The sequence below is a fragment of the Primulina tabacum genome, chromosome 9 (assembly GCF_025594145.1).
Source record: "Primulina tabacum isolate GXHZ01 chromosome 9, ASM2559414v2, whole genome shotgun sequence".
Classification (NCBI taxonomy): domain Eukaryota; kingdom Viridiplantae; phylum Streptophyta; class Magnoliopsida; order Lamiales; family Gesneriaceae; genus Primulina; species Primulina tabacum.
This window is the reverse complement of record NC_134558.1, coordinates 37,808,247-37,833,759: the sequence shown is the minus strand read 5'-3', so window position 1 is coordinate 37,833,759 and position 25,513 is coordinate 37,808,247. Positions and strand designations below refer to the sequence as shown.

Below are 25,513 nucleotides of genomic sequence, written 5' to 3'. Positions count from 1 at the left end.
CATTTTAACTTCACAAATGACACAATCAAAAGTCACTTAATATTACTTGAAACTTAAGTATTTTCTTACAGATTTGAAGTATTCAAATAGCCAAATCAAATATTTGGAACCCGAAAATAGGTATTTTATCGATCAAAATAAGTAATTTTCCTAATTCAACAATGAGTGAGAAACTGTGTTTTTTCAAAAATTAGATGATATGAATAAGACATCTTAATGTATTTTTAATGAAAATACCAACAATTATTGAGTTTATTGTGATAGCTCGAAGATCCAGTATTTTCTTACACATTTGGAGTATTCAAAAAGTAAAATCAAGCATTTGGAACTCCAAAATAAGCATTTTGTTGGTCAAAATAAATACTTAATCTTATTTCATGATGAGTGATGACCTATGTTTTTTTTTAAAATAAAATAAAATGACATGAATAAGTCCATCCTAATGCATTTTTCATGAAAAGACCAATAATGACTGAGTTTATGGTGAATGTTCGAAAATACAGTATTTACTTATATATTTGAAGTATTCAAAGAGCAAAATCAAGTATCTGAAACCTCATAATAGGTACTTTGTATGTCAAAATAAGTATTTACTTTTATTACATGATAATTGAGAAACAATATTTTGTTAAAATTATATTTTAAATGGAGAAAAATAATATAATTTTTGTGGATAAAATAATATATTTATTTAAATAATAAAGGGTAAAAATGTAAAGTTTGTTTTATGAGTAGTTAAAACTAAATATACAGATCTGTCAGGTATTAATTTCTAAAAAATTATGGCTGGGTACTGAATTTTAATTGAAACATTGGCAGAGGTATTTTTTGGAAATTTACCATTATTTATTTAACATAAATTAAATTATTAATTTTTTTATTAATTATTTAAATAAATTATCATTTACCATTTTATCTAAAATTTAATCAATCAAACTAAACATATTATTATTTATCAATTTTTATTTTACGTTTAACTCAACATTTTAATAATCACGCAATTTTAATTACATCCAATTTCATCTAACCAAGTAAACGCCGTTATTTGATGGATTTTGCAAAAGATTGAAGAAACTTTCGGACTACGGACTAAATCACAATTGTCCTCAACTTTTTTCCATTGACCTGCGCTCAAGTGAGGGGAAGCATAGAAGAAGGGTTTCTACGGAAATTATTTGTTCTTTTTAAAAAAAATATATATACCATTGGAAATTATTTGTTAATATTAGTATGCTAGGAACTTAATATCAAAGCATATTTTTCATAAAATAAATACTTATTTAAAAATTTATCTTTCAGTAATTTATTGCTTTTATTATTTAATTTGATTGAAAAACTCTTTATATTTATTTTTTTAATTTTTAGGGTCATTGTCTTTTGTTATTTGATAAGACTTTTATATAAAGAGAGGGGAAAAAAAGAAGAGATTTTTTTTATACAGAGGGAGAGAAAAAAAGAGATTTATGCAGTTGTTCTTGTAATTATCTTTTACAACCTCCGATTTATCACACACATTAAACGTTTAATGTGGTGACAAGTAAAAGAAACTCTCATGTTAAAAATTCAAAATTAGAGCTTAATCCTAACAGTTTAAACTTTTTATTAAAACTAGGAAAAGACACGTGCGTCGCACGTGAAAATACATTTCTATTATCAATAATTGTTATTAAAGAAATGAGATCCGAAGAGATTAATTTACAAAAAATTATATATTAATGATTTCATGCTATATTAGTCGATAGAAAATGAGTAATGTTACATGTGCAACCAAATTTGTACAATAATTCTTACAATACAAAAAAATCAATACAGAAATTGAATTTATCAAAATCTCATGATAAATTAAATATAAAATCACATTAATAATAACAAAATCTCACGATATAATGGTTGTAAATATCGCAGTACGATATATTGGTTGTACCTTTAGCATTATCCGTAGGAAATTCAATGTAATATAATTTGTACTACATTTATTATAAAATGAGTGCAAAAGATATTTGTTTAAAAATTTTATGTGTTATAAATCTAAGGTTATTCTTGAATGGAAGGATTTCAAATCCATGGATTTCAATACATTCAAATGTATTTTTGTTATTTAGAGAAGTAACATCATAAACTTCAAATACACTCATTTCATGTTTATATAGTAGTATTTCATGTTAATTATGATATTTTTTAAGTCACCCAATGTTATTTGAAATTTATTCTACTTTATATAAATACTAATATGTAAATAAGTAATGCATAGATTCAAGATTTGATATATTGTTTCATTGTTAACAAGAAAATTATAATTCTAATCCATAAATTTGAAATCAATTTATCCAAGCGCAATCTAAATAAATTAATAATTGTTGAAAAACATGGTAGTAATAAATATTATAATTTTGTATAAATTAGACATTGGAGAAAATGTAATATAAAATTGATATTACAATAGTTATTAAAATTAAATTTGAGAGAATAAAAAAGTATAATACATAACGTTGACCACTTATTTCACCACGTGTTATTGATTTATGAAAAATAAAAATATAACATAGATAATATATTCTAAACCTTAAATTAAATTATTGCGTCAAATGTTTTCTTATTTTATATTTTTAATTTATATTGCTTTCACGATTTTTTGTTGTCATCAGTTTTTTCTTCTCTGTGAAAAACAATATTCTCGCCATCTTCATTAGCAAATCTTATGAGAAGAAATGTATATTCTTCTCTATTTGATGCCTCTACAAATCTCCACACAAATTAAGTGTTTTGTTGAAAAAAAAAAGTTTGTTTCATCAAGCAAATAAAACCAAAGAATTTTGTTATTTCAATATTCTACAAATTATATTTATTTTTTGTAAATATTTTAACTTAATCTACAAGCAAATAAAATCAATGAAATTTTGGTTATTCTATCTTCTAGACAACTGACAAAATATGATTTAATTAATTTTTTATTATATTTATCAAAAAGTGTTCAACTCTTAATGATATAACATATTTATGCAATATGTTATATAAATACAAAAATTCAAAATTACGATAACATATTTTTTTTATATTTCATACTATATTATTGGAAGTATTAAATTTGTATATATTAATTTTTTTTTGAGAAACTTCTTGCATATATAACTCATTCAAAAGATTATAGATTTACAAAATAAAACAAATCATATTCAATTTAATATTTTGTGAAAAATATATGTTCACTTCATCTACAAGCAAATAAAAACAAATAAATTTGACCTTTCTTATTATCAATCATAACTCATAAGGAGAAATATTGAGCAATAATGAATAATTTTTGTAAAGATTTATTCATAATAATTTTAAAAATTTACTTTAAAAGATATGTCATTTCAGATTACATAAATCTATAATTGATTTACTTATATTCATCCTTTATAAAAATACATTTTCGTCAATTGCAAGATCATCAAATAAGTAATTGTTATAGTTTCTTATCTTTACAAAGACGAAAAATAGTTAAAATTAGTAAAACTGTATGTATTCAATCATATATTGTTAAATTTTAATAATCAACTAAGGCTTTGAAAAATATTAGTTGGATTTTTTTATAAAGAAAAATAGATAGAATAAATACTCACGAAATATTTATAAGGTCATCTTTCTTCTATATCCAATAATGCTTTGTATCATTTTTGTAAAATGTAATTAACCGTCGAACCTTCTTCATAACACCAACTCACATGATTTAATTATTTGGCTTCATTATTTTAATTTGTCGTTTTAAATTAATTATTCTCAATTAATGTAAAATAGAGGATAATTAATATCATGTCCTTACACAAATTATGTTTTTTGTGGAAATAATTCACTATATTTACAACCAAATAAAACAAAAGAATTTTGGTATTTCAATATTGTACAAACTAATTTTTTTGGGAAAAAATTATTTTGCTTCATCTATAAACAAATAAAACCCATGATTTTTTGTATTTCAATATTCTCAAATTAATATTTTGTGGAAAAAAATATAGATAAAATAAACCAAGGCTTTGAACAATATTAGTTGACTTTCTTTTTGATAAAGAAATATAGATAAAATAAATATCAATGAAATATTTATTAGGATTATATCTGATAATTCTTGTATAATTTTGTAAATGTAATTAAATATCGAACCTTCTTCATGACACCAACCTTGTTAAAAACAAAAACAAAAGTAGTTTAATTATTTGGCTTCATCAGTTTAATTCTTCATTTTAAAAAAAATTAATCTTAATGAACGTAAAATAAAAGATATTTAACATTATATCGTTATACAAATTAAGTTTTTGTGGAAAAAATATTTTCACTTTATTTACAAGAAAATAAAACAAAAGAATTTTGTTATTTTAATATTCTACAAATTAACTTTTTTTGTGAAAAAATCTACAAATTAAGTTTTTTGTGAAAAAATTCTTTTTCACTTCATCTATAAGCAAATAAAACCAATATATTTTGGTATTTTAATATTTTCAAATTAATATTTTTTGTGAAAAAAAGTTTGTTCAATTCATCTATAAGAAAATAAAAATCAAAGAATTTTAAAGTTTCAGCTTTTTTGGCAAGTTGATCATTATCTAACATAAATGTAGTTTGACAATTTTGTCCTTATCATAATAACTGATTTGACAAAAACATCCTTACTAAATTTTTCATGTATGTACAAACTAAGAACAAAGTTGACATTACACAATAGAAAATTTTGACTCCTTACTAAATTTTTCTTTATGTCCAAACTAAGTAACAAAGTTGACATTACACAATAGAAAAATTTTGACCTTGATTCCCACTTTTATAATATGCATAGATTTTGATTATTTTTTGATATGGTGTTAATGTCACTTATTATGTGTACTTCCAATTTGAAAAATAAAACTAAAAATCGATTGCATATTTTAACCGCGTAGACTCAAAGTTTAGGCATAGTACTTAGCATTAGGGCTCAGTTTCATTCATTAGTAGGTTGATTTTGGTGGCGTTAGAATTAAGAAAAAAGCCGATTTTTAAAAGGTTGGATTATATATAGGTCACCTGAATTCACACACGTATATATACACATGTTACAGGTACTATGATTATATGAAAAGGAATTTAAAAAATGTATAGATTACAGCTACTTAGCATGTATATATATATATATATATATCTGTATGTATGTTCACATTATAAATAATAAAAATATGAAACAGGCGGTATATTATTTGTAATCAGATATAGGGAAAGGTAGCTAGGTATATAGCTAGGGTTTACTCCAATAAAGTTTTTGTTGTGACTTTGTGCTTTGCTTTGTGTCACGTCCATCACAGTTTGCCACCATTACAGCAAGAATATGAGAAAATAAAAGAAATCACCCCTTATTTAATGCAATATGAGAAGATTGTATATATTCAAATCTCATGGATATATAGATATTATTTTAGGTCTTTTGTTATTATAAAAATTTGTATGTTTCGTAAATATATATACCAAATGAAGTCATCAATCAGGTAATCCAAAATCAGTACTTGATACGTATTAATTAGCAACTTTTTGAGTCGAACTTAGAAAATCTACATGACTTTTAACAAGATTAACGAGAAAGTGAAACCCCTTTTTCGAACAGGATGATCGATGCATGCTCAACTGGTGGAAACATATAATGTATTGGTGGTATTATATATATATATATAATTATAAAGTATTTTCCCAATCATAAACACAGGTTAATTGATTTAAGGGGGGACACTTATTTCAATGACGATTTATAGTATGTAAACAAAGCTTCGTGTGGTTTAATTATTACACACAGCGAACAGACATTCTTCTGAAGAGATATTTTACTGAAGAAGTGATATACTCAACATGGTTGGTGGCATACCGCCATAAAGAGAGCAAGAGAGACCATGTAGTTCACCAAGATTCGATTTGTTATTTTTCGAGAAATGTTTTCGAATCATGCATGGATTTTCATTATTCAAGAGAACTAATATTTGAAATTTAAATGGCGAAGAGTAGTTGGTCTCGTTCGGTTGGCATGATCTTTGCCATTTGCATTTTGTGTAGCTTATGCAATAAAAGGGGGAATAGGTTTGTTGTATGCTTTTTGCATGACAAGACTCCTAGAAGACAAAACTCCACTTAGCTTGCAAGGTGTTGTTTGGCTTCTCTCTCGATATAAGCAAAATATTCTTTGGTCGATGATTAATAAAAATTGGAGGGGCCCTTGTCGATCGAACCTCCAGAGATTTTTTTTAAAAAAAATCTCCAAGGAATGCTACGAAATGAGAGTCTCTCTTTTGGCCAACATGCCATCTTTTTTCCTCTAATTTATGCCAATTTGAGTGGAGAAGAACTATTACCGAGATAAGATGCCTCCCTATGGTGTTCATCAAGTTCTTAGTCTATAAATTAAAACAGCTGTAGTGTCAAAATTTTGAAATATTAAAAGCAACGATTTTAGAAATGAGAAGAGTAAAGGTCAAGTTTAAACAATTTTGATACGAGATTGAAAGTAATTACTATAATTTTAATTGTATCGAGTCAATTAATCGATGAAAGAATACATAATAAACATATAAAATAAGAATAAATGTATAAATATTAGAAACTTTTTACTATTGAGAGTAATCATAAGATAATATTTTGGTGTCTTGAGGGTTTTTTTGTTTATAACTTTTTATGTTATCAAATATATAAAATTTTAAAATTAAAAATTTTATGGAAAAAAATAAAAACTAACTCAAAATTTTATCTCAAAAGTTCATGTTTAATCGTGCTTTTTCACTTTTTCGCAATTAACGTGATCAACCTTAACCTGACCGCTCTTTCGACGCAAACGGATCTTCAGCTCACGAGTTATTTAATTAATTTTATTATATTGCGACATTTGAACATATATATATATATATATATATATATATATAAACACACACACACACACACAAAACCTCAAATAAGAAGAAAGATTATTTTATTCTACATACGCATGTAAATAGAATAACTTGAAAACCACTTGATTATAAACTCGAGCTACCTCAAGTCGCTGTTCAAGTCGAGCCCAAATGTACTCAGGCAGAGGTTTGTGAGTGGGTCGAACTACTCAAACATCGATCTAATTATTTTTAAACTTTGATATACCAGAGTGCTCCTTCACGATAACCTGCAAACACAGGACCCCATATCGAGCTGAATGAACAGAGCATTAGGACAACATGAATCTTAGCAGTAAGGAAGGAAAAGTAATATAAATTTGTTGCAACAAGATCATGAAATGGTCATTGTAAAAATACTTTCGCTAAATCTTCACTGGAAATACAAATATTGTACACAGACAACCAAGAACACATGTTCAAGAAAAATGGTAGGGTGCTAAGCACGAATGCAAATCCAGAAACAGTGTGGCTCCTCCTGGCAACTCGAAGTCCTGACCTTAATTTGCATCTTTCAGATTGCATTTAGCTTTCAGAGGAGAGAGGCACAATTGAATTCAATTAGCTATTCAGAGTTTCTGAATAACAACTGAATTCAACAATCCAGCTTGTTCGATTGTCTGGGACTGATCGGTAAGGATTTTCGGAGGAAATTCAACACTCTGCAACTGATAGGTTCTGGATCCCCCGGTTGTAGATGCATCGATGAAGGATCGGATATCAGCAACTGTGTGGTGGTGATTGAAGCGTGCAATCATACGGGTTCCGTCAGCAAGCCTCAGTTGAATTGCAGTGGATGGTTGAGATCTATCCACCACAAGTCCCGGTGAAGGGGATGGAGCACCAGTGGAGGGTAGAAGGTCCCGTTGTCTCGGGAACTGGTTGAGTCGCAGAGTTACTACCTAGAGTTCTTCCGACACCTTGAAATGGAATACGTGGTGCCTCTATTTCCTGCAAGTACCAAAAGAAATGTTACATAACTTTTCTCAAATGAGTGTTACATACACATCATCACACACATCACAAATATTTGAATGTAAAATGCTTCAGAGTCACGAAACAATGCAAAGTTTGAGATGAAACACAAAGGCATGACCAGAGGACAAGGTGAAGAAAAAAGTGCCTTTTACTTGAATTAGGTTCTGTATTTTGACTTCACATATTATTACTTCCTCAACTCGATAAATCCACTTCTTAACTGTTACAACTCCACCTCAATAATTAGCTTTCCGAGGACAGCATGCATTGCATTTCCGGGTGGAGAAAAAGCATACAAATGCAACTTAAGTGTAGGAAAGTCATCGGAAATTCACACTCATTGATGTTCAGTTATACCACAAAGGGTTCTGAAATGGAGTTTTCTTCAGTAGTAGACAGAGTTTTTTCTAAATGTAATAAACCAAGATCGAACAGAATCGGGAAAAAGTTTCTACTCTGAAGAAGCTTTGATTTAAGACAGAATAACTAAATGCATAAAGACTTGAAAAGTATCAGCATTTGCCTACTCGATAATGATAGGGCTCCCATGATTTGCAACATAGCAATCAAAAGAAGGAGAGGGTCAGTAGTCTTTGAAATTGCATGCCTTTCCCAGATGACAGCCAACCAATAACAAGTGTGATTGAGGTTATATAATTTTTTTAATTTTTTCATTACATCTGAAGGCCTTTGATCATTTTACTTCTTGCTTGCAAAGTTGCACCTACATTTAAACTGATAAGAGACAAATCTTTCTTAAAGAAAGACATAAACAAACAACTCGTGCTTGTCAACCAAAAAGAGTATTAGAGCAATGGAACACAAAAAAATGAGTAAAGTTTGGACTCACAGGGCGGTTCTCTTCCCTTCTTATGAGGTTAACATGAACAGAGGATCTCCTGTCAGCAGGTTCCAGCTCTTTAGGGCACTCAGATTTTCTGATACTCTGCGACATCAAAGTACTTGACACCGTCAAAACCATCAATGGGCCATCAATTTACAAACATAACACCAGGAATTTAGTGGATTAATAGAGCCTATTTTATATTCAGTGAAGGGATAAAAAAATTCTGAAAACGTATTTGTGAAAAACAAAGGGAAGAAATAGAGGATGCGGAAACAAAACAAATAATATAGCTAAAAAAATTCCTCTTTTGATCTGATTCTTTTACATCAAAAACCATTTTTTATCTTCATTTCTTGTTACCTCCAGAAAAGGAGCATTTTCAGGGTCATTCAACCTCCTCAAAGGGCCATCATTAACAGTGAAACCATTTCTCCAGAAAACAATGTTGTGAACAATTGACTCCGGCTGCTGAGGCCCAGTCTGAACAGTTTCGCCTGAAAGTGATCTTCCTGTCCCAGTAAAGCTCCTCGAACTTGAAGAAGGTTGAAGATTTTCCAAGGATCCTGGCACTGCACCCACCTGCCTAACTTGGTCAAATATAGAGTCCACATCATGGCCTTTTGATGGATCTTGGACAAGCATACCACTGAAAGTAAGATGATAATCAAGTCAGATGATTATTAATCACACATTAGATATCAGAAGAAAAAAATGTTACCGAACAAAAACCATGACGCAATGCTAGAAAAGTGAAAACAAGTAAATGTTGGAAAATCAGAAAATTCAAACAAATTTGAGCCACCTTGCAACTCAGGCATTCAGAAGATTCAAGGGGATAATTATGGGATATAACATCAAGACCGCCAACTAATCTTCATAATTCCTCTCTTGACGGATAACTGATCGTTTCAATGTATTCTTCTCAAAAACTCCCAAATACAATCGAAGGGAAAACAAACATGCACAAAGACGACACATTGAGTGCCAGAGAAAACGAGTAGTTCACTCCACTCCAAACTAAGAGGCCAGCACAGAAAGATGAGCACGAAAAAGTATGAACCTTGAAGACTCTGTTTTGCACCGATACATAGTAGGCCCGTCAACAATACAGCAGTGCCAAAAGCCCAAAAGACCCAAAACGGAGGAGACGTGGATATATATTTGTCGTCATAAGCTATATCAGAACTCATCACCCACAACCCTAACTTGCGACAAATTATTATTCTGTTTTGAAAAAACTAACAAATTAAGAATATACGACATGAAAGTTCATACTAAATCGAGATTTTGATATCAGATAATCAACCCCATAACTCGGAAACGATGATAACAAGAAAATATCGAATTACCGAAAGCGCCCAACATAATCTAATCCGGTTCAAATAAATCCCTATTTTTTATTAAATAAAAAAAATCATATCATGCGTATACAAGTAACAATAATCTAGGGTTGTATTCAGATGAGAAATTGGGCAATCTAAAAGCGACCTCTTTTCACCGCCAGTGTAATACTCCTGGGGATCATCCGAATCGCTGTCGGAATCATGGGCGGAGGAGCGGTTCAAATCGGAAAGGGTTCGGATACCACCGGCCCGGCTACTTGAGGGTTTCTTGTCACGCGAAGAAGACATGTCTATGGAACCTCGAGGTTGTAGAAATGGGCAAATCTTGCTTTCGTCTGTATCAGATTTGCAAATAGGTGTGTGTGTATACATACATACATACATATATATACAAGAATCAAAGAGACGGTTTGATTCGGTATTAACTTGGTGTTGCATATATTGGTATGAAATTAAAAAAGAGTAGTATCTTGTGACACGATCTCGCGAATCTTTATTTGTTATACGGGTCAACCCTACCGATATTCATGATAAAAAGTAATACTCTTAACATAAAAATTAATATTTTTTCATGGATAACCCAAATAAGATATCAGTCTCATAAAATGTGACTCGTGAGACCGTCTCACACAAGTTTTTATCATTAAAAATTACATATTTTTAAAATTTTATTTTTTAAAGTGGTATAGAAATCTATAAATTAAGTTTTAAAAAAATGTATGACACAGGTGATGTCCCGAATATTCATCCGTCCCATCAAGACTTAGACCGAATAGAGTAACTCGATAAGTCGGGTTCTCTCTATTTTCAAGTCAATATCAGGAGGATTATCCTACCTGGGTAAAAATTTGTGTGAGACGGTCTCATGGATCGTATTTTATGAGACATGTCTCTTATTTGGATCATGCATGAAATAATATAATTTTTTATGCTAAGAATATTACTTTTTATTGTGAATATAGGTAGGGTTGACCCGTCTCACAGATAAAGATTCGTGAGATCGTCTTACAAGAGATCTACTCTCCTACCTGACCTACCTAGCTCCATGAGTTGATGTTTGAAACTTTTTGCGAAACCCGAGATAAGAGGTTTAGTGAGCAAAGTGGGGAGCTCGTCTATCATGGTATTTGGAAGTCTCGGGACCGAACTAAAATGGTTAGAAGAATTGTTGGTGATTATATCATAGCTTAAATTTCGTACTTTGTCCGGAAATTGAAGACGTTGGCAACCAATTTAAACTCGGACAAAGTAATAAAGACCAGAAGCCTAGAGCTAGTTACGGGAATCCAAGATATAACTAAGTGACAACCAATTTATCCATGCATTTCCAAGTCATTAGTCTTATGATTTGCAGGGATAATCGCTAAAATCCTTATGTTTTTCTAATTTAATTGACCAAACTTAGCATCCAGTAATAACTTATCAATAATCAACTGGACACGATAATGTTCCATAATAATTCAATATATCATTTTTTTGTAAAAATTGTTAATCATGAAATTAAACAATTGAGATAGCTGCAATTGATGATCCAATATCGTTGATTTATTTAGATCAAATATGTTAGCACAACACACATAATATATCGTCATCTACGTATCAATCATTCATGATGAGTACAGATAACTGAATTCATGGATAACATTAGAAAATTAAATATCAAATTAAATTATCAGATTAATCAACATGCAACTTTTATATAGTTAAATTATAAATCAATATATTCCTGAACAAACTATAATATTAAATTAAAGCACAGAAAACGCACAGTGATAAAATTTAAATAATAGAAATATTCTTTAAATCAGAAATAAAAACTCAATCTAGAGTCGTAGAGAAAAAGAATGAAAAATTCCTTTATGCTTTTTATCTTGTGTTTCATGTTAAGTTTGCCGTGGAAAAAGTAGAAAGAAGTCTTAAGATAAATTAAAAAACTAGAATAAAACATAATACTAGGAAGAAATTAGGTATATCAATAAGAAAACTTGAATTTTTTGTGAAATAAAACTCTATCATATCTTTTTTATTTCAATAATAAGTTTCTCTATCCAAAAGTCTTCAATGAATTAAATATCACAACCAGGACTCCTAAAATATGGTATTACCATCATGATTTTCGAGCTCTGTATGCAGTCACAAGGTAGCCGCGAAGCAATTACAAAGCGTGGTCACGCCTTGTTCTATGACTTATTTTGTTTTTTGTCCTTTATGTCAAAACTCCATCTTTGTAACTTCATTATTAGCCCAAATTTGCTCCAATACGATAACATTTCCTCTCACAACAAAATAAACAAATGTGTATCGATTAAGCATGCCGAAAATGAGAAATATGATAAAGAAAAATATGAACTATTAAAATTATATAATATTTTTAAAAAGTGGAAAACCATGGTAAAAAAATGAAAAAAAAATTAAAAGTGAAGTGTCCGACTTTTGATAATGAAGGTAAATATGCTAGCTGATAGATTTAAGCATTATCATGTTGAAGACGAGATCAAGATGATGAAAACTATTTTTGAAAATTCTCAACAGAACGGTGTGATTAAAACGATAAATAAGACCCTGAATGAGTGTGCACGGAGTATGCATATTCGTGAAGAATTGCCCAACGCATTTTGGACTAATCCAATTAACACAACAACTTACTTGATTAATAAGGTCACTTATCGACTCTAAATTACAACATATATGAGGAGGTTTGGAGCGACAAAAAAATAAATTTTTTACAATTGTTGATGATTCTGCTAGAAACAAACTTGAACCTAGGTCTAAGAAATGTTTGTTTATTGATAATGAACAGGTTTGATTATTCTATTGGGGGTTTTCAAAATTGAAAAACCATCGAGATTAGAAATGTAATTTTCAATGAACATGTATGACATATTAAGTTAACATTCAGAAAATGCAAATTCAGAAATAATCAATCAGGAGTTATATCAATGAAAAGATTTTCCAATAATGATCGACATCATGATGTCCAACTAATGAAAAAATATACTCTCGACAGAGAAAAATATTATAAAACCCAAAAACTACTCGAACGTCGGAATGGAGGAGAGCGTGTCCTATATTTTATGAATGGAAGGGGTCCGACAAAAGTGTCCAATATAACAGCAAATAAGTGAAAAGGCCAATTAATATATAAAGATTAAAGCCTAAACATTAGTCATAACAAAGTGAATGACAAGTGGGCTCATAGAAATAGGAGATGGAAAGATTCATCGCCATCTCACTTTGAAAATTCGTGGAAAACCTAGTCCGCTTTGCCTACGTCCATTGGACAAAATTAACCATGCATGGTTTAACTTCTATGTCTATTTAATAACTATCAAATAAAAAATAATAAAATTACCGGATTTTGATTGTCATTTTAACTTGTTTAAATTTAATTTTAATTTTTCAATAACGAGATTATACACACAAAAATATTTAAAAAGATAATCGATTATACATTCAATCATGTTGGACTAATTCTACAAGTTTGAACAGAAATTTTACTTAAAAGATATAAATTCAACATTTGATGAAGATCAACCATCATATCTAGTTATACTTTGACCACGTCGAATACCATTCGAGGTTTATTCTTCCGGGTTTTTTTATATAAAAAAATGGATATATATGTGTCGAAAATATAACAGAAAATAATAACCCATCATAATCTTTTTATTTGTTTAATAATTTAACTATGAGTTTAGGAAATTCAATATTTTACCATGCCATTTCCACTTTTAATGTCACTTTATCCCCTCTTTGTTTTGTTGGTAGATGGGAAAAAAAAACATTTGCGTGTGTGTATTGAAGTCAAACGAATGCCACGCGGGTAGCGAGCCTGAATCCAATTGGATGCGCATGGTTCTGTTTTGACTTTAGTTAGGCCGGCGGCATTTGCGAGAAACATTACAAGTGCTATTGTTTGAGGAAGCCCCACTACACACTAATACAATATTTTTTTTTTATTTTTTTTATTCTTACAACTCATTCTCATTATTTTTTGATGCAGTCTGATACATTAGCTACATATGACGCTGATTAGGTAAATCATATTAAGCAAATTTTGTATGATATGTTCAAACTGAAACGACAAATACAGAGGAAAATCGAACAATTGATCTCTTGATATATGACAGTGATACCATACCATATCATGTAAGCTACTCATTGTATCACTGGTACAATATCTATTACTTATGCTACTGGTTGCAATTATTTTGTTCTTATAGTTAAATAGTTTAGTAAATTTTATTTCATCAAATCAAATAATAAAAAAATATAAGCCTAATCCCTTTTATTGAACGGATCCATCTTTTGAGGATAAAAACAAATAAAATAGATGGAACTTAGAAGCTTGGTCACAAGAAAAGATGCCCCACGCTTTGTTCTCTTTTACATCTTCCTCCAATTGTTCCACTTCGTCTTTTGTCTGTAACTTGTTCAACCAAATCTACAATTAAGTTATTTGCCCACAAGCTCTGACCAAGCTGTCGATGATATCAGATTAACCATCCATTTATTGACTTTCGGGTAGCTCAGGAAAACCCGATTAATTCTTTGGACCACGATCGTTATATTTATCCTCACATTCTTTGTCACGTTATCTGTTTGATCATTTTCTTTGTCTTGCCTGGAGGTGGTGGTGGTTGCGTTAATGGCCGTCATGTCTCACGATTCTTGAAAGCTGAAATCTTGATGCAGTACACGTGATTTTGATGCTTTGATTAATCTATCTTACTCTTACTCTTACTCTATGTAGGTAGTATATATCTCAATTCACCACCTTCGTCTGTATGGATTTATTTACCGCACAAACTCACACACGAAACAATAGATATCGTTGTATATTTGCGTGGGTGAATCATTTTCTTGTATTATTTTTTCTGGGTTTCGTTATTCCAATTGAATCAATGGGTGAAAAAATTGAAATGTTTGGATTTGGGTTGCAGGCGAGGATAGAGTTACAGAGAGGAGCGAGAACAATACTAGAGTTGTTCAGAGAGAGGATGGAGGGAGTCGATCGTACGGTGAGAAGGAAGAAGAGTCTTAAAGAACGGCTGGGGTTCAACGGCATGAGCTGTTGCGGAGGAGTCACCTGGGGCCTCGGCCCGACTACCATGAGCGTGAGGGACGAAGAAGAAGATCAAGATGGACTCATAAACCCAGAAACAACTGATCCCAACAACGCCACCCAAACTCCGCCGGAGAACAGCCCCACCTCGCCGTGCGATAGCCAATCTGCAGCAGTAAGCGGTATGAATCTGGCGGCAGCATTGGCAGCTGAGCGTCAGTTCCGGGCGGCGCAAGACTCAGACCACGAAGGATCCAATCAGAGCCCGAACTCCGGAACACCGCCAAGAATGTCCCTGATGCGATTGCTGGAGGAAACGGACGGCTGTGATGAAGGGAGAAAGGACGAAGAAGACGGGGAAGGGTGCGATCGGGTGTGCTGCGTGTGCATGGGAAGGCAGAAGGGTGCAGCTTTCATACCATGTGGACACACTTTTTGCAGAGTGTGTTCGAGGGAGCTGTGGCTGAATCGAGGGACTTGTCCGCTCTGTAGTCGTTCCATTATCGAGATCCTCGATATATATTGAGAGATTATCGAAAGGGGTATTGTTTTTATTTTTTAAAAAAATCAATGTTTCCCAAAAATTGAAGAATTTGACGAGATTAAGGAATTTAGAATGTTGACATATGCAACTTTGCCACTCTGATTTTGATTTTAATTACAACGTTGAGGGTGGTGTGAGGGTGATTTTTGGCTTTTACATGGGTCTTGTGGGTTCAGTGCATTCACAGGAAACTCAAGCTTTTGAGGAGGATATCAGATCTGAGGACTCTTGGAACCAAGTTGAACTTATTTGCTTATTTTAGGTATTTGTTGACAATATATACACATGTCGAGTTTTCAATTGTATACTGATAATTTTTCTCTCTTTTATCTCACTCACGGTGGTAGGACTTGTATAATATCACTTTCATAAAGTTTCGCATATTTTAAATATTTTTTTAAAAATATTCTTAAATTATATGATTCTTTTTCATTATTTCTTTTGTGTGATATTGTCGAAAATGAAATCCAAACGAGTGCGAGAATGAATATCCACCAGTGGATGGTCGATTAGGCAGCCCTAGCGCATAATTTGTCAGGGAGGGCAATACAGTAAATGCATCTCTTAGGGTTTTGCCCCCATCTATATATATATATATATATATATATATATATATATATGCCGTAGCTAGCTTGCTCGCACACCGCACACCACAGCGGTAGCTGCTCAAACACGCAGAAAGCGGACACCAACTCATCTTCTTTGTTATTCTGTTATTCTGCTAGGTTTTTAAGACGCCTCTGCTCGTAATTCATTAAGGGAACGAGATCTTGATTTTCGTCTCACAATTGAGGACATGAGGTATAATGATGGTGGCGAGATATCGTTTCAGTCGTCATTTTCCTTCGTTGACGATTCGATTGTTGCTCGTCCACATTTTTTTTTATACTCCCATTTTTCTTTTATCTCACCGGTGGACACATCGGAGACCGTTACCTCTGAAGATTTACTGATCAGAAATCTGTGCATGTTTATCTCTCCCAATTTCATATTCATTTACATAAAATAGGACCCTCCCCGTACAAAGCATTAATCATTTGATTGATAAGCAAAGCATTTGAGATCATCAAATTAGATGCATCAATAGATATAACTCACCTCCCTAAAATTATTAGTTAAACAAGGTTCGGTCGACCTTACCCCTGCGGGACTGTCGCAGGGGTCTATCCAACGGTTCGGAGTCAATTTTTTTTTTACAGGGAGGTGTGGAGTGAGCCGGGCCGTTCATTGTCGTGCAGGCGGTAGGTTGAAACAAACCGTTAAACATGTATTATGTATAATTTCCCATTCAACCTCCCCAATATGTAACTCACACATTTAAGTTTTATACATATACTGATGTCCAGGTGCAAAAGCACTGTACTGTCCAACACCGTTGTCAGATCAGGGACATGGACTTAGGAATAAATTAGTCCACATTTAAACACTGCACTGTCGCTTTACAATCTCCAAATTTCTTAAAATCCTCGAAAAGAAAGTTTTGCCCAAAACGTTTGCTATGTTTCCTATGAAAATTTATAAAAACACAACTGACATTAGATACTTTGTGTATATACTAGTCAAAGTGAATATACTCATTTAATCACCTACAAGTAGCCATCTTAAACTCATGTGTTAACCCAGCCTGAATGTGTCATAAAGAGCTTGAATATCTCGAGCAAACTGTTGAAATAGTTAGGAATAAGCATCAAATAATCTGTATTTGAATGTACTTTCAACTAATCGAGTTACACAGAACTGTCATTGTTTGTTAACACGCATAAGAAATTTTACTAACTCGTATCCAAGTGTAAATGCGAACAAGTCATAGCCAAAAGAATCAAGCTCAAGAACATCATTGAGCTCGTCCGTTTTTTTCTTTTTCAAATACTGCATAAAGTCGAACTGAATCTGCAGATTTGTCTCAGCTTCTTCTTGCTCCATTTTACTTTTCCTCACCGCGAGAAGAAACAAAAGGCTCTCCAGCTCTTTAACTGACACGCTTCACATCCCTGTGAATAAATCATAATGAAGTAAACATCCATTCAGAAGTAGCTATGAAACAAGAAAATAAACACTCAACGACATTGGTCACAATCAAAACGCAACATTGGCCTGAAGGAAAAAGAAAAGGATACTCCAAACCACCGCACGGTTATTCAGTATCTTCTGTTGATTTTTACGATACGCCTGGAAAGTGCGCTTTCAAAATCTGTTCTAGGCCATCCTTTTTTGGGGCAGAGCAGAATTAGAGGTCGGATTCCCAAGCAGCAGGGACCGATCTTTCAGTTATGGATACGGATGAATAACAACTCACATACACATCCTGTTCACTGTACATGTATCTTGTTATTTGGTATAATTTATTGAAAATACATAGCTGAACTACGTGAAATTCTCAATAAATCACTCGTATATCTTTCAAAGTCTTACTTTATAACTGATATCCTGGGACGAGCTCATTACGCATGGCTCATCTTTAGTTCAAATGGAAGACAAGTCCAGCATAGGTCCATATATTTTCTTATAAATATCAAGTTCAGATGTATAACTGAGATATTCTCGATATTATTTTTCAGCAGCATCCTTAGCTACTCCCTCTTATATCTTCAGTCATTGACTTGAGCGTCGGAGAGGTTACGCTGGGACACCCTCTCGGCCCTTTCTAATGGTCTTATTCGTGATTTCAGGTTCATGATAATTTCGAAACATGCGTCTGGACTAGTGACACTTGTTGGTATCGGAACCTAAATTTCTCGTGAGTCAACAACGTACTCTAAAATAAAATAGAAAAATTTATGATCGACAACGTCTATTTATAAACATTTTGCGGCAGAATATCTAAGGAAGATAATGTTGATACCACCTGTCACGTGCTAATTTTTTCAAATAGAAAAACATTAAAAATTAAATAATTTTGAGTGCTCGTAGTCTCGTTTTGCAATTTGTTAGGCGAATAATAATAATAATAAAATATGTGTATCCGTGGCATCGTCATTATGGGCTTAACTTTCGGATGGGCCAACCAGAGGGAAAGGATTTTATTTTCTGAAATATTAGTGGGCCTACACATCATCGACAACATCGAAACAACATTGTTTAATAAAATTCTTTGCGATCCCTGACAGAGATTCTCATGGGACAAGCAAGGACCTGTTTGGCTGTTTCTGCTAATCGATCAACTTTGATTTTATGGAACTATTAAAATCAAGGTCTGTTCCTTTCTCTAAGTATTAGTATTCTGTGGAGAAATTGTTTACTTCGTTGTTATTATTATTATTATTATTTTCTAGATCATATGGAATTTCGATAATCGGCACGAATTGGTAAATATTTAAAGTTTCATGATAATTGGTATGTATCTTGTTATTTGTTATAATTTATTGAAATATTTCTATGTTACCAAAGTGCATATTTTCTTAATTTTAAAAGTAACCTTTTTTAAAAGAAACTTAATGTTGCTGAAATCCGAGATGGTAGCTGGGAGGTCGGATATTCACTTGGGGAGCTCTAATCAGATCTTCAAAAGATAATTGGGAGGTCGGATCTTCAATTGGGGATCTCGGATCAGACCTTCGAAATCTGGAGACACAAACAAGAACGTTAGAAGGGGCCGAAAGGTTGTTCCGGCGTAGCCCCTCCGACGATTAAGTCAGAGAACAGAAAACTGAGAGAATAATGTGTGTGCTGAGAGAATGTGAATATATGAATCCATAAACAATTAACGAAACCTGATATTTTTAGGAAATATATAGTCCTGATTTGGTATATTTAGATACTCATAATCTTGTGGAAGATTTGGTTATATTCTGTACAAGATTTGGTTTATATCTTATTGGGCTTGATTTCTGTTGGCTACTCGTTAATATCTAGGTAAGAGCTCTCCTAAGCATGAGCCGCGTAGGATCTTGGTCCCTTGGGAGCTCGGCTCGTGAGGTTGGCCAAAGCATTTCCCATCGTCGTGAAAACAAACTTTGGGAGGTCCGCATGGGAGGTCGGCTCTTGGAAGTCGGCCACCTCACTGATCGACGAGATTGTGGATACGGGAGGTCGGCTTGGATGACCTCTCGGATGACCTCCCGATTGACTTACCGAATGACCTCCTGCTCACTTTGTGCGAGTGAGGTGACCTCCTGATGGGTTCTGTCACGAAAATTATCTTCTGAGGCTTTCCGAATACTTTTATGAGCTTTTTCTTTTTGAGCTCCCGAGAGTGGGCCGGACCCATCTCCAATCCGAGGATATCAAAACTCATAACTTAATTTAACCACATTAAATTAATTTTTTTTAATAAAAAAGAGAAGATATTTGTGACATGAATTTTTTTGTCAAAATGTTGAGTCACCTAGGAAGACGGATATCAATAGTCCCAAAAAAAAAAAAAAATCAAACTCCAACTTTCCAGCAGGTTACACGTGGACGGCGGCTATCTATCTTCATCAATCTGTGAACTTTTTGGCCTTTTTCCATCTCCATTGTTTTATGACAAATGGCTGGTTAGTGTTATTTTCTCGTAACGTCCTAATTTAATCCATGCGCAACACTTGAATTTTGTAAACAATTAATTTTAAATGATATTTACTGTGGGTGGATTTGATTATTTCTATTGAAATTATAAAATTTATTTTATTCGTTGATTCAAATAAATAAAAAATTCAATATATTTGGTGTGAGAGAAGAGAGATTTATGGATCAAATATTAATATTTTATCTAATGTTTGACCAGCCTTGTTATAATATGAATTTATATATTACCACATCAAACGTGTCGTGATATATGATCAAACAACCATTTGCCACCTGCGCACCAACTACTTTGCTCCCGATCACGAGCCCACAAAGTCATCATCACTTCGCTGAGTTAAAAACTCAAACTTTCCCAAAACTTGAGCAATCATTCATCAGTTACAACCTTCCCCCACAATATTTGCGATATAATCCTTTACAGGAAACAGCATCTGCAGAACAAGTTTTCTAAACAAGAAAACACCAGTACCAAAATGGAAGAATCGGCCAAAGAGGCTTTAATTCAAGAAAACAAGTCGATTTCACCAAGCCATTCATTCCACGAATCCAGCTTGGAGTCGACGAGTTACAGCTATAGTCTGAAATGGGTTTTTCTCGATTATTCGAATATATGGAGAACTGGGATTTCTTGGTCCATGTTTTTTCTGCTAAACATAGCTGTTCCAATTGTCTCCCACTTTATATTTTATTGCTCTGACTGTGATCTAATCCACCAAAGGCCTTACAATGTAATTGTTCAGTCATCACTTTCGCTATTTGCTGCACTTTCTTTCATCTGCCTAACTTCTTTCGGGCGTAAATATGGGCTTCGGAGGTTTCTGTTTCTTGATAAACTGTGTGATGAAAGCGAAAAGGTTCGCCAGGGATATGCACTGCAGCTTCAAGTACGTTTCTGCCTTTCCATTTTTCACTCCAAATTGCTTAATTAGATTATCTTAGTTACGTAGTTATACAAAGGAAGCAGCTCACAATATTACTGTGTTTCAAGTCGAAAATATCTAATTTGGGCCTGGCTCCAATATATTTCGAAATCGTGAGTCATTTCATTACCTTAAAGATTCAAGAATCAAGATATACTTTTTAAATTATTAAAATTTAAGGGGCATGGAGCCATGATCAAGAAGTTGTAGCTGAACTTGACCGTTAAAATCAAACCGAACCAAACCAATCGAGCTCAAATTCAAATTTTGATCCGAGTTCAAAATAATTTATTTTTTCGAACTTAGAACTAGCTAAAGAATTTTGAGTTCAAATCCAGACATGAAAACAAGTAATATTTGAACCCTCTCAATTCATTGGAACATAGATATAAATATCACACCTCTATGGGTAGGATAAAACAGGCAAATTTGTCAATAATCCTGTCAAATCTAGTTGATCACGGAGCCAGTAGAATTTTGCATATTACCCCTTTATGGCCCGAAGTGTGGCATAATGTATCAGAGGGATCTGAGTCCGAATACTATCTATGCAGAGTTGTAACGTTGTATTTCCTCGTAATTCTAGTTAGTTGTTTGCGCAAATCTAGTACATATGCTAAACTATTCCTAGCAATCTCATTGTATGGTCAAAACTTCAATAAAAACATGATCCATGCAAGAGCATGATATTCTCCAATTCTAAGTCTGTCTATTTGTCGACGCAGAGATCAATGAAGCTCCTTTCAGCTTTTGTTCTCCCCTGTTTCCTTGCCCACTGCGCATACCAGATATGGTGGTTCGCCTCCGGAGGAAACCAAATCCCCTTCCCATACAACACGCCTCTGTGCAAAGTCATCGGTTGCATGCTACTGATGTGCTCGTGGCTATATCGTACCTCGATATGTTTCCTAGTCTGTGTACTCTTCCGCCTTACGTGTTACCTTCAAATACTAAGGTTAGAGGACTTTGCTCAAGTCTTTGAACGTGAATCTGATGTTGCTTCAATATTGATCGAACACCTCAGGATCAGAAGAAATCTTCGGATCATAAGTCATCGGTTTAGAGTTTTCATTTTGTTGACGCTAATCCTAGTAACAATAAGCCAGTTTGTTTCCTTGCTCATTACAACTGAACCGAGCTCCAGAGTCAACATCCCAACAGCTGGAGAACTCGCGGTAATCCCGCATCACCAGCTCTTTAATCTATTTCACGTGACATTCAAGAAAAATGTAGTGAAGTTCTTGACTTGTTCTGTTTCTGTCATGCAGTTGTGTTCCATAACTCTGGTAACTGGGCTTTTAATCTGCTTGCGAAGTGCAGCAAAGATAACACATAGAGCACAGGCGGTTACAACTCTTGCGGCTAAGTGGCATGCCTGTGCCACAATCGATTCGTTTGATGCTCTAATTGATGACATCCCAACGACTCAGATTGTTTCAGTTGATGTGGCACGGTATCCGGTTACTGCTGCCAACTGGACGGATTCCGATAATGAAGTAGGAGATGGAGATAACGTGTTGGACAATACAAACTTGGTGCCCATTTTTGCAAACACTGTGTCTTACCAGAAAAGGCAAGCACTAGGTAAGTAACTGCTAAACTTATTGAAGTCAGCATTCAACGAGAACGTTTTTTTATGGGCTTTTTGTGTTTCAGTAACATATTTCGAGCACAACACAGCTGGAATTACCGTGTATGGCTTTATGCTGGATAGGACATGGTTGCACACAATATTCGCGATCCAGCTCTCTCTTACATTGTGGATATTGAACAAGACGATCGGGATTTCTTGAGTGTTGTATAATTGGCGTGTCTGATGCCATCAAAACCGTAGGGAATACGGTTTATTTACCTTTTTTGTCCTGTTTTCAAGTGAAATATATATAAGAGAGAGTGTGTAAGAATCAAATATGGTTTTAACATTTTAGGGGTTACTTGTATTACATAGAGGAATGAGTTTTCTGACTTCTCATTGATGATGTTGATCGTTTTATATATGTATCATGTATGTATCTCACATCCTCCAATCCAAATGTGCATAAGACCGAGTTCAAACTTCACATAGTAATGCATAATAAATGACGACATTTGTTCACGAACGACGGAAACAACAAATACTTAGGGTTCCTTTCGTTTATTTACGGATCTTACAATCATCGAAAACACAAAGTTATGCATGCCCAAATTTCATCGGTTTCTCCGCAGCAAATTACAATGGACCCACACGCAAACTCTACTTCTCTTCTTGTTTTTCATACATTCTCCCCCACTATATTTTTATGCATAAACAAGATCGTCCGCGGCTCTCAACGATCAGAAACAAAGGGGAACTTAATAAAGATTAATGGATGTGAGTATTTTTCTTTGATTGCTTATTCTCATGTTGTAGTTGGATAGAAATATCAAATCCTATATACATATAAAATTTTCTAGCTACTTGACGATTAAATCTTCAAAACTGAAATCTTCACAACGCTCAAGTCTTTGTTCCAACTAGATTAGTTAACGTTTACTATGCAGCAACAACGATCACATGTTCCTATGTTCGGGAACTGGGACGGGGAGAACGTACCGTACACAGCCTGCTTCGAGAATGCACGCAAGGAGAAAGCCAACGGCATCAGGATAAACCCTAACGATCCGCAGGAAAATCCAGAAGCCTTCAACATGGTAGCAGCTCCACCTTCTGGCAAGTCTTCCGTGCCCAAAAAGAATCGTTTCCACAAAAGAAACACTTCCGATCAGTTGAAAAGCAGTACTTACAAAAGCATGTCTTCTACATCAGACAGCGACAAAGCCACATCTCATGATAGTTCTGTGAATTCAATCTTTAAGCCCAAACACCAGCGCGGAAGATCCGATCGCAGCCATTTCCCGCCGCTATCTCCAGTGGATTATGCCGATGATAATGTGAGTATCTTGTTCAATCATTGTGTTTGTGTGGATGTTGATCATCTGATATTGATGGTGGAAGGGAACAGTCTTGTAGATCGGTGGCTGTGCCTAAATTCGGGGAATGGGATGAAAAGGATCCGAGATCGGCGGAAGGTTTTACGGTAATCTTCAACAAGGTGAAGGAGGAGAAGCAAATCGCGGCTGCTAAATTCCCCTCTGTGAGTGTGCAGCAGGTTGTGAACAAATACCATGAGTCTAGCCACAAAGAAAATACCCGGGGAAAGGTATGTAAGGGGACGTTCAAATTTCCGACATTCCCCGTTTCAATTAAATAATAATAATAATAATAATAATAATAACAACAACATTAATATAAAGAGTAGATCTCTTGTGAGACGTTCTCACGAATTTTTATCCTTGAGACGGGTCAACTCTACCGATATTCACAATAAAAAGTAATACTCTTAGCATAAAAAGTAATATTTTTCATGGATGACCCAAATAAGATATCTGTATCACAAAATACGACCAGTGAGACCGTCTCGCACAAGTTTTTGTCTAATATAAATTGAGTTATAAAATGTATTTAAAATTCGAAAGAATTATTTAAATAAAATATAAGAATAATTTTGACATTTTTAATACAATTTGTAACCGTCAATCAACATGTAACATTTTTCTTAAAAAAATGATCTTAGTTTCCTAAAAACATGTAATGCAATCCGTTTACGATATGCAATTTTAATAAACGAAGATAATTTTTTAAAATACAGAATGTCATTTTTCAAAATTTCCCAAAAAACACACTTTATTTTGTCATGTAACCAAATTGTATCTAACTTTCACATTCTTATAAATAATAATTATTTTAATTCACTTTCATCAACCTTAAAAATTAAAATAAATAAAATTTATAATTGACCTAAGGTTGCATTTCAATGAATAGTTATTTTGTGAGTTGGAGATGAACTTCACATTCAACTCAACACCACATTTGAAATATTCCTTTCAAATATCTCAAATCCAAATCATCTCTCCAAACCAACTTAAATCTCATGTTGTCTTGATAATAATGTATGTATCCTGCTTTAATTTGATCTCATCTAAAACCAGTACTTCTGTAACGTGCAGAAATGTTGCGGCCTGTTTTGAAGATGGAATACCCATTCGGCTCGTCTGTCTACATATATTTCATACATGTTTTTTTTTACTAGTATGTCAAGCTCTTGCCCTTCTAGGTTTATCCTAAACTGTATGTTCTTTGTGACTCCGGTATGATCTTTGATAAACACTTCACGTGATTCATACTAGTTTATCCTGATATTAGTGTTGTAAGCAAATAATTCAGTCAAATCATACACGAATACATTTTACGCTTATTGTACAGCTATATGTGCACAGGTTATTGTATTCTTCTTAATTTGTAATATCATTTGGATTACTTTTCGTGTCATCGATCATAGACAAATACTTGCGGCCACAAGTTCATCTAAGTTAAAAC

General features: G+C 33.3%; 4 protein-coding genes and 1 non-coding gene across 7 annotated transcripts; 4 read left to right on the top strand and 1 right to left on the bottom strand.

The window, feature by feature from the left end:
* Window positions 1–7,214: 7,214 nt before the first annotated feature.
* On the bottom strand, window positions 7,215–10,480 carry LOC142555862 (plant UBX domain-containing protein 4-like). The gene is given in 5 exon segments (XM_075666988.1): window positions 7,215–7,771; window positions 7,773–7,865; window positions 8,743–8,838; window positions 9,100–9,385; window positions 10,228–10,480. Coding segments are annotated over 5 exon segments (1,002 nt in total). The 5' UTR covers window positions 10,467–10,480; the 3' UTR covers window positions 7,215–7,483.
* Window positions 10,481–14,377: 3,897 nt separating this feature from the next.
* Window positions 14,378–16,727, top strand: LOC142555861 (uncharacterized). Of its 3 annotated transcripts, XR_012822465.1 has the most exons (3): window positions 14,378–15,689; window positions 15,868–15,953; window positions 16,417–16,727. XR_012822465.1 is itself a non-coding variant. In XM_075666987.1 (2 exons), the coding sequence occupies exon 2, from the start codon at window positions 15,083–15,085 to the stop codon at window positions 15,671–15,673; it is 591 nt and encodes a 196-aa protein (XP_075523102.1). In that variant the 5' UTR covers window positions 14,381–14,831; window positions 15,026–15,082; the 3' UTR covers window positions 15,674–15,774. The 3 variants fall into 3 exon arrangements, 2 of the variants coding, with proteins under 2 accessions (XP_075523102.1, XP_075523101.1); XM_075666987.1 differs by lacking the exons at window positions 15,868–15,953; window positions 16,417–16,727 and having other exon boundaries at window positions 14,381–14,831; window positions 15,026–15,774; XM_075666986.1 differs by lacking the exons at window positions 15,868–15,953; window positions 16,417–16,727 and having other exon boundaries at window positions 14,382–14,835; window positions 15,026–15,774.
* Window positions 16,442–16,568, top strand: LOC142504708 (small nucleolar RNA snoR111). Its single transcript, XR_012804330.1, has one exon. It is a non-coding gene; the product is annotated as a small nucleolar RNA snoR111 (small nucleolar RNA).
* Window positions 16,728–20,025: 3,298 nt separating the features above from the next.
* Window positions 20,026–23,093, top strand: LOC142555859 (uncharacterized). The gene is made up of 4 exons (XM_075666983.1): window positions 20,026–21,081; window positions 21,843–22,292; window positions 22,386–22,701; window positions 22,774–23,093. Exons 1-4 carry the CDS (start codon window positions 20,671–20,673, stop codon window positions 22,908–22,910), a joined length of 1,314 nt encoding a protein of 437 aa, XP_075523098.1. The 5' UTR covers window positions 20,026–20,670; the 3' UTR covers window positions 22,911–23,093.
* A 123-nt stretch (window positions 23,094–23,216) lies between these two features.
* LOC142555860 (RPM1-interacting protein 4-like) lies at window positions 23,217–25,300 on the top strand. Its single transcript, XM_075666985.1, has 4 exons — window positions 23,217–23,467; window positions 23,638–24,027; window positions 24,099–24,296; window positions 25,144–25,300. Exons 1-4 carry the CDS (start codon window positions 23,462–23,464, stop codon window positions 25,162–25,164), a joined length of 615 nt encoding a protein of 204 aa, XP_075523100.1. The 5' UTR covers window positions 23,217–23,461; the 3' UTR covers window positions 25,165–25,300.
* Window positions 25,301–25,513: the final 213 nt, after the last annotated feature.

What these genes read in the sequence shown, in the direction of transcription:
- LOC142555861 (XM_075666987.1), top strand. Translation starts at nt 15,083, where the DNA reads ATGGAGGGAGTCGATCGTACGGTGAGAAGGAAGAAGAGTCTTAAAGAA.
- LOC142555859 (XM_075666983.1), top strand. Translation starts at nt 20,671, where the DNA reads ATGGAAGAATCGGCCAAAGAGGCTTTAATTCAAGAAAACAAGTCGATT. An exon ending in CAACAGCTGGAGAACTCGCG is followed by an intron (nt 22,293 to 22,385) that starts GTAATCCCGCAT and finishes TCTGTCATGCAG; the next exon opens with TTGTGTTCCATAACTCTGGT. An exon ending in CCAGAAAAGGCAAGCACTAG is followed by an intron (nt 22,702 to 22,773) that starts GTAAGTAACTGC and finishes TTTGTGTTTCAG; the next exon opens with TAACATATTTCGAGCACAAC.
- LOC142555860 (XM_075666985.1), top strand. An exon ending in TGGATTATGCCGATGATAAT is followed by an intron (nt 24,028 to 24,098) that starts GTGAGTATCTTG and finishes GGAAGGGAACAG; the next exon opens with TCTTGTAGATCGGTGGCTGT. An exon ending in AAGAAAATACCCGGGGAAAG is followed by an intron (nt 24,297 to 25,143) that starts GTATGTAAGGGG and finishes TGTAACGTGCAG; the next exon opens with AAATGTTGCGGCCTGTTTTG.